The sequence below is a fragment of the Salvelinus namaycush genome, chromosome 25 (assembly GCF_016432855.1).
Source record: "Salvelinus namaycush isolate Seneca chromosome 25, SaNama_1.0, whole genome shotgun sequence".
NCBI classification, from domain to species: domain Eukaryota; kingdom Metazoa; phylum Chordata; class Actinopteri; order Salmoniformes; family Salmonidae; genus Salvelinus; species Salvelinus namaycush.
In genome coordinates, this window is record NC_052331.1 from 8,041,025 (window position 1) to 8,049,863 (window position 8,839).

Consider the following 8,839-nt stretch of genomic DNA (forward strand, 5'->3'; position numbering starts at 1 on the left):
TGCCCTCTCTTTCTGAAATGATCAAATCACAACATCTCAGCCAGGGTGGGGCTCAATTTAGAATGTTTGAATTGACTCCTGTTCAACTCATTGAAATTTGAATTGAATTGGCCACTCCCCACAGGATGTAGAAGTTTAATTTGAATAACAGGAAGTAGAATTCAATTCAGTGCATTTCAAATGAATTCCACTCAGTCATAGAACATGAGAGTTTCATTGAATCTTAAAGGTCACACTTCCAGATACCAAAGAATATATCACTTTCCTCTGGAAACAATGCTCATACTGTATACCTTTTAACCTTAGTGCTTAGAATAGACTATTCTTTTTCCACCAACCATTTCATTTGTTTTGCTTCTTTTTGAAGGCCTCGGGGTCAACTTGAGGGTTAAACTAATGCATTCTGGGAAATGTTGTATTTTCCCCATATTGAAAAATGTAAGTGATTAATTAAATATAGTAACTTAGAATATTCGTATCACAGGAGGTTGGTGGCACCTTAATTGGGGAGGGCAGACTTGTGATTATCGCTGGAGCGGAATTGGTGGAATTGTATCAAATACATCAAATAGATGGTTTCCATGTGTTTGATGCCATTCCATTAGCTCTGTTACAGCCATTATTATGATCCGTCCTCCCCTCAGCAGCCTCCACTGATTCGCTTACAAGTTGTGTCGTCCTTGACCATTAATTTGAAGATTAATTTCAATTTTTTTCAACAATATTTTATATGCATGTATATAACGACCTGTTTGATGTTTTATGTACAAGATGTATATTTGTATAGACTACACATAATGTGTAGTTTCACTGAATTCAATTATTTTTCCATTGATTCAAATTTTAATTGTGATTCTGTGTCCTGTTTACTACTTCAATTCAAATGTAATTCAAATTCAAGAATTGAATTGGAATTTATGAGGCATTCTCAATTCAATTCTGAAATGAGCCAAACCCTGATCTCAATATTCAATAGAGGTTGAAACAAAAGCCTCTCTGTTGTCATCTCCGTCTCCTCTCTCCCTCTGTCTCTACATCTGCATCTTGTCTTCCCTTTTCTCTCCATTCCATTGGTTCCACATCTGTGCTCCCTCTCTCTCTCCTTCGCTCTCTCCTTCATTCTCTCTTTCTCTTCCTCCACTCTGAAGCAGGAAATAGATTTGGGGCTAAAGCCTTCTTATCTCTCCCCAACACAAGCCCCCCCTCCCCTCCCTCCCTCCCTCCCTCCCTCCCTCCCTCCCTCCCTCCCTCCTCACACACACACACACACACACACACACACACACACACACACACACACACACACACACACACACACACACACACACACACACACACACACCCTTCAGCCAGTCGCATCAAAGCCTCTGTTGTGATTGACAGAATTGACAGATAGCCATCAGAGCTTTGTGTGCTTTAATTAAACGCTGGCTGATACTTTAAAGGGATTTGAATATGAATGTCTGTTCCCTGTCTCATATCAGGCAGATTTTAATTAGTTCAACTCTGTCAGCAAAATTTGCTTGTGTGCGTAAATGTGTGTGTGTGTGTGTGTGAGGCTAATTTAATGGAACGTTGAGTCCATAGGGTCGTCTTGCAGTTCTAGCAGTAGCTCTGGGTCCTCAGCTCAGTTTAGCCGTGCAAAAATAACATCCTTGAATATGTTTAACATTTGTTCACCTGAAGTAAAGCCTTAGCTGGAACGTAGGAAAAGGGTCAAAGGTCTATGTGACCGAAATATTTTAAGTGAAATGTTGCAATAAATATTGTTTTGAGTGAATTGATAGTTGTGTGAATTGATTGATTCGTGTATTAATATATTGACCGGCAGGTTCACCTATGAGATCGCTCCAGTGTTTGTCCTGATGGAGCAGCTGACGCTGAAGAAGATGAGAGAGATGATAGGCTGGCCCTCAGGAGAGGGGGACGGCATATTCTCACCAGGTATGTAGGATATGGAGTGTGTGTGTGTGTGTGTGTGTGTGTGTGTGTGTGTGTGTGTGTGTGTGTGTGTGTGTGTGTGTGTGTGTGTGTGTGTGTGTGTGTGTGTGTGTGTGTGTGTGTGTGTGTGTGTGTGTGTGTGTGTGTGTGTGTGTATGCAGGCATACAGTATGTGAGTACGTTATGTGTGTTACTACATGTCCGATACTGTTTGATATCTTTTCAATATAGAAGTGATCATGTACAACAGGACTGGATACCTTTATTGTCCTGTCATGTGGAAATGTATCATTGGATAGTGCGAAAATCAGGTGGTCATGTCTGCCTGTATTGGACTAGCTGCTGTCCAGGGTCCTGTACTGACCAGTCATTCTCTCTCTGTCCACAGGTGGTGCCATCTCTAACATGTACAGTGTGATGATCGCTCGCTACAAGTACTTCCCTGAGGTCAAGACCAAGGGCATGTCTGCCGCTCCCCGCCTGGTGCTTTTCACATCAGAACATGTACGTCACACGCACACGCGCACACACACACACACACACTCACAAGCAAAAACACACTCTGAAGAAATCCTCAATAATGTTGGTTTTAAGTTGTTTAAGTTCCTGTATTTTCCTGTAATCCCACAGAGCCACTACTCTATCAAGAAGGCAGGGGCAGCTCTGGGCTTTGGCTCAGAGAACGTGGTCCTGCTGAGCACAGATGAGAGGTACACTACAGCTACACACAAAGGTCGCACCTGACCCACTGTAGATATACATTAAGATAGATCAGCTGATTCTCTGTTCCTGTTCTTTCTCAGGGGGAGAGTTATTCCTGCTGATCTAGAAGCTAAGATCCTCGATGTCAAGCAGAAGGTGATTCTCTCTCTCCTTCCCTCTGTCTCTGTATCTCTCTCTCTGTCTCTCTCTGTCTCTCCCTCTGTCTATCTATCTCTTTTTGTCTCTCTCTGTCTGTCCGTCCGTCCGTCTCTCTCTCTCTCTCTCTCTCTCTCTCTCTCTCTCTCTGTTTCTTACATGAAGGGTTATGTCACTTTGCGACTCCTGTGATATTGTGTTCCTCCAGGGTTATCATCCACTGTTTGTGAACGCTACAGCTGGTTCCACTGTTTACGGAGCATTTGACCCCATCAATGAGATCGCTGACATCTGCGAGAAATACAACATGTGGTTGCACGTAGACGTGAGTACAGTGTGTGTGTGTGTGTGTGTGTGTGTGTGTGTGTGTGTGTGTGTGTGTGTGTGTGTGTGTGTGTGTGTGTGTGTGTGTGTGTGTGTGTGTGTGTGTGTGTGTGTGTGTGTGTGTGTGTGTTTGGGGACAATATAGTTTTTTCCTATTGTTCTAATGGTGAGTGTGTTCTTTTTCCAGGGTGCATGGGGAGGTGGTCTCCTGATGTCCAGGAAGCATCGCCATAAGTTCAGCGGCGTGGTGAGGTACTGACACACACACACAAGCACACACACACACACACACTCCTTAATTCACACAACAAACACAGTAACGACTGCTGTTCCTCTTTTAGGGCTAACTCTGTCACGTGGAATCCTCACAAGATGATGGGAGTGCCTCTACAGTGTTCCGCCATCCTGGTCAGAGAGAAGGTCAGGACAAACACACACACACACGTACACACACACACACACACACAGACACTCTCGCTCTCTATATAACCCTGTAATTTCTCTCTGTAGGGTATTCTGGCGGGCTGTAACTCGATGTGCGCAGGGTACCTGTTCCAGCCTGATAAACAGTATGATGTCAGCTATGACACGGGTGACAAAGCCATCCAGTGTGGGCGCCACGTTGACATCTTTAAGTTCTGGCTCATGTGGAAGGCCAAGGTGAGTCAATGTTACATGAATCTAGTATTTGGTCATATCCAGGCTTCTAATTACATATAGACCCCACAATGGGGTTTCAACACTTATAGGAATGCCCTGCTGTCCCCAGCCAGCACCTCTGTTTTTTCAGCTCTTATTAATCATTGTAATATTTATCTTTTTTTCCGCAGGGCACCGTAGGATTTGAGCAGCACATTGACAAGTGTCTGGACCTGTCTCAGTACCTCTACGACAAGATCAGAAACAGAGATGGATACGAGATGGTGTTCGAGGGAGTAGTAAGCAACTGTCCTAGTTTTTCCTTTCCTCCCTCAGTCCCCCCCCCTCCCCCCCACCCCTTCCTTCCACAGCCGCAGGGAAGTAGGGGTGCTGAAAAAATTATAGTAATAAAACAAATCCTTAATTAAGGTCCAAATATTCTAAATGTGTGTCTTCTCTCCGTAGCCCCAGCACACCAATGTGTGTTTCTGGTACATTCCACCCAGCCTGAGAGGCATGGAACACAACAGCAAAGAGTATCGAGAGAAACTTCACAAGGTCATTGTTATACAGTCTTCTATCTTTTCAAATGTTCCAGACACGTAATTCCAGTATTCTAAAGATGTTCTATTCCCCTCCCATCCTCCAGGTGGCGCCCAATATCAAAGCAATGATGATGGAGTCTGGTACGACCATGGTGGGCTACCAGCCTCAGGGCCAGAAGGTCAACTTCTTTCGCATGGTCATCTCCAACCCTGCAGCCCTCCAGTCAGACATCGACTTCCTTATTGACGAGATCGAGAGGCTGGGGCGTGACCTGTAGATGGCGCCAACACAGTAGCCGGAGGCCCGGAACTGCAGTTTTCAATGTTTTACCTGTGACCACACTAATCGGGCTCTGAGAGAATTTTGGAGCTGTTCTTGATTTGTCCTAAACAATTCTCTCTGTAGGTAGGATATGTAAACCACAGCTTTTATGGCATGATGGGTGCACACTCCAATACTAAAGTTTGACTAATGTTTGTATGTGTGTGTTTGCAGTAGAGTACTGTGTTGTGTGTGTGTTCAAGTCCGTAAAGCAGTCATTTGTCTGTGTTGCACAGTAGATTCAGTAGATTCAATTATGTAAGGTAAGGTAACACAGGGAAACCCTCTACATCGGTGTGTGTGTGTATGCGCGTGTGTGTGAAAACGAAGAAATGCCTGAGAGCACATATAATATACAATATACTATGATATATGAATATTATGATATACACGATGCATCACTTGCGCTCAGCATATATATAATTCTAGAGACAGATGCACCAACCCTTTCTCCTAGTGTTAAACCTTGACCTCCAGTGTGTGTTTCGTGGAGAAGGTGTGTGTGTGTGTAACAGTGTATGTATCCCATGCTGTAACATAATGCTGTATTGACCTTTGAACTATGACCTTAGTGTTGACTATTGGCAGAAAATGCCCCTAGTTACTGATCAAGGGTCAGTATTATGTTTTTCTCCCTAATGGTTAATATTATTAATTTTAGGTATTGGGGAGGGTAAGCTGATCCTGGATCTGTGTCTAAAGGCAAATTATACTTGCAGAGTGTAAAACACTGGCTCCTGGCCTGTGTGGAACAAGCAAACTGTATTTCATTTTTGAAGATGTTTAAATACTAATATGATAACTATAAATATATATGAAGTTAAAATATTATTTATGACATTACCAGTGTTTCAAAAGTCAAGTATTTTCCTCCATTTGTAAATGTATATTTGATGTATATTCTATAGCCTCTATGTAATCTGTATGTTTTGATTAATAATGTTATTAGTCAATGATATATTAATATATTATAGTGAATATGTGAGCCAAAGAAAGTGAATTGGGAACGTACGGCAATCCACAGCCCTTGAGATTGCAGAAATACACTAAATCACATGTAAGATATTCTAAATATGTTACTTAATTACCCTGATCCTCAGTGCAATCTGTATAGTGTGTATCTGTGATTGTGTCTCTCTGACTGAATGTTTTGCAGTGATCAGATTGACTGTATGATACTTCATTATTATAAGATTATAAGGAGATTATACATCTATTCATATGCCAAGAGCCATATATATGGTACTGATGGTGTCAATTGAGAAACAACCTTACTGGCTTCGGTGTCAACTCTGGTGTTAACTTGCCAGTCCTTCATCTAGCAAGAAGCACAAGGCTATCGAGTGGGGAATGTACTCTTCAAAGAAGGAGAGAAAGAGGATTGTTCCTGTCTGACAGAAATATAATTACAAAAATGTAATATACTTACTTATATATGTATTATGTTACATATTTACTGTACCTTCAGTGTTTTGGGAACTCATTGGAAAATCTAAGAGTTTCAGTTAGTGTCTTTGCACAGTAATATTCTTCTTTATTTCTTCCATTTTAAATGGATGTGTATTGCAGTAATTTAAGAATGATGTGTTTATAGAAATAGACTGAATATCTTGATGGTATGTAGGGACCAGCTAAGTAAACTGCACAGTGACCTCAACCATGTGACCAATCTTAATGTGTATGAAGCCGTAGTGGGAGAATTGTCTTTAGGAAGGTACAGTAGGCACTTTAACTCACAATCATGCAATGTGCAGCTACAATAAAGTATATTAAGAAACAGAGTGTGTCTTATTGTTTCAACTGTTTCTGGTAGGATAGGAGTGTGTAGACTGTACCTGTTGGATAGGGGTGTGTAGACTGTACCTGTTGGATAGGAGTGTGTAGACTGTACCTGTTGGATAGGAGTGTGTAGACTGTACCTGTTGGATAGGAGTGTGTAGACTGTACCTGTTGGATAGGGGTGTGTAGACTGTACCTGTTGGACAGGAGTGTGTAGACTGTACCTGTTGGATAGGATTGTGTAGACTGTACCTGTTGGATAGGATTGTGTAGACTGTACCTGTTGGATAGGAGTGTGAAGACTGTACCTGTTGGATAGGAGTGTGAAGACTGTACCTGTTGGATAGGAGTGTGTAGACTGTACCTGTTGGATAGGATTGTGTAGACTGTGCCTATCGGATAGGAGTGTGTAGACTGTACCTGTTGGAAAGGATTGTGTAGACTGTACCTGTCGGATAGGAGTGTGAAGACTGTACCTGTTGGATAGGATTGTGTAGACTGTACCTGTTGGATAGGATTGTGTAGACTGTACCTGTTGGATAGGATTGTGTAGACTGTACCTGTTGGATAGGATTGTGTAGACTGTACCTATAGGATAGGAGTGTGAAGACTGTACCTGTTGGATAGGATTGTGTAGACTGTACCTGTTGGATAGGATTGTGTAGACTGTACCTGTTGGATAGGATTGTGTAGACTGTACCTGTTGGATAGGAGTGTGTAGACTGTACCTGTTGGATAGGAGTGTGTAGAAGACTGTACCTGTTGGATAGGATTGTGTAGACTGTACCTGTTGGATAGGATTGTGTAGACTGTACCTGTTGGATAGGATTGTGTAGACTGTACCTGTTGGATAGGATTGTGTAGACTGTACCTGTTGGATAGGAGTGTGTAGAAGACTGTACCTGTTGGATAGGATTGTGTAGACTGTGCCTATCGGATAGGAGTGTGTAGACTGTACCTATCGGATAGGAGTGTGTATACATTTGCATCATTCCACAGGTTTTCGCTCCTGCCTTGTACCTGATTGATGAAGTAAGGTCACTGATCAGTAAGGAACTCCCCTCACCTGTTTGTCTAGGTCTTTGATAAATGTCTTTGATAAATGTACAGAAAACACACATACACACACAAAATAGACTCACACCTCATTCCAGAGTGACACATGACAGCATATTGCAAAATGAACTTCCATCTAGAAGAAAGAAGACCTCCTTTACAGTCAGAAGCCAGTTCTCTCTTATCGTTTTCACTTCTCTTTCTCTCTGTACCTCTGAAGGAAACTTCACTCCTCTGTGTCCTACCCACAGTGTTCTCTCCAGCTCCAAAATCTCAGTGGTAATCACCCCAATTGCCCTTATGCTATCACACACACACACCTAATCACCCAGGGAAATGATTTGGTTGGCCCCAGCTGTCTACCGCTGCCTGATGAGCTGTTGACAGCTCCCCATCTTCTCTCAGCCTCCTCACCTCTCTTCCTCTCCTCTCCTTTTAATCAGCCTACTCTCCTCCACCTTTATTCCTCTCCGCTCCCTATGGCTGTCAGCCACCCATCTGAGTGGCGTGATGCGACATGACTCCCCCTGGTGGTGGCTCTAGACCGTGCGTCAATCAGAGGTACTCAAGTGTGCCGATTGCCGAATAAGGAACCCTGTGTAGTTCTGACATGTCTACATCAGAGTAATGAAGATATAGATGTCTAGTGAATTGAGATTCCTATTCAAGAACAGAAACATTGTCATTGACAATGAATTCCACTTTTCAATTGTTGATTTGGAATTCCATTGAATGTTCTATGTTGACGGTAACCAAAGAGCCTATCAGCAGCTCACACACAGTAGAAAGTGTTAATATAGTCTGGACTGTAATTGGTCATTACAGCAGTAATTTGGAAGCAGGTGTTCCAAGCCTGCAATAACAATAATAACTAATGAATATGGAGGAGGCAGTAGAGCGAGAGAGAGAGAGACGGAGAGAGAGAGAGCAGACAGATACCACATTTTCTGTCTGAAATGGGTATGTTACCTGTAAAAAAAATATAAGTTAATGTTTATATGACCCCCTTTCCTTATTTACCATCATGGGTGCTGTTTGCAGTTCAAATGAAGGAGGTGTTAAACAATGGAAGGGTTAACTAATTTACCTGCCAAATCAAATTGTGTTCGTCACATGCTTCGTAAACAACAGGTGTAGACTAACAGTGAAATACTTACTTACGGGCCCTTCCCAACAATGCATAGAGAGAGAAAATAGAGAAATAATAGAAAAGTAATAACACGTAATAATAATAAAAGTTATAATAAATACACAATGAGTAAAGATAACTTGGCTATATCTCTAGAGAGACCTGAAAATAGCTGTGCAGCGACACTCCCCATCCGACCTGACAGAGCTTGAGAGGATCTGCAGAGAAGAACGGGAGAAACTCCCC

The 8,839-nt window shown here is 42.4% G+C and overlaps 1 protein-coding gene across 1 annotated transcript in view; it reads left to right on the forward strand.

Annotated features, from left to right (window-relative positions):
* Positions 1 to 6,378, forward strand: part of LOC120020346 (glutamate decarboxylase 1-like) — a 28,908-nt gene extending 22,530 nt beyond the window's left edge. The window contains exons 7-17 of the mRNA XM_038963937.1: positions 1,832 to 1,944; positions 2,330 to 2,445; positions 2,572 to 2,651; positions 2,745 to 2,799; positions 3,008 to 3,124; positions 3,311 to 3,375; positions 3,465 to 3,543; positions 3,634 to 3,783; positions 3,954 to 4,061; positions 4,228 to 4,320; positions 4,412 to 6,378. Coding sequence (XP_038819865.1) covers positions 1,832 to 1,944; positions 2,330 to 2,445; positions 2,572 to 2,651; positions 2,745 to 2,799; positions 3,008 to 3,124; positions 3,311 to 3,375; positions 3,465 to 3,543; positions 3,634 to 3,783; positions 3,954 to 4,061; positions 4,228 to 4,320; positions 4,412 to 4,585 — 1,150 coding nt within the window. The 3' untranslated portion in view covers positions 4,586 to 6,378. The remainder of the gene's footprint in view (positions 1 to 1,831; positions 1,945 to 2,329; positions 2,446 to 2,571; positions 2,652 to 2,744; positions 2,800 to 3,007; positions 3,125 to 3,310; positions 3,376 to 3,464; positions 3,544 to 3,633; positions 3,784 to 3,953; positions 4,062 to 4,227; positions 4,321 to 4,411) is intronic.
* The last annotated feature ends 2,461 nt before the right edge of the window (positions 6,379 to 8,839 follow it).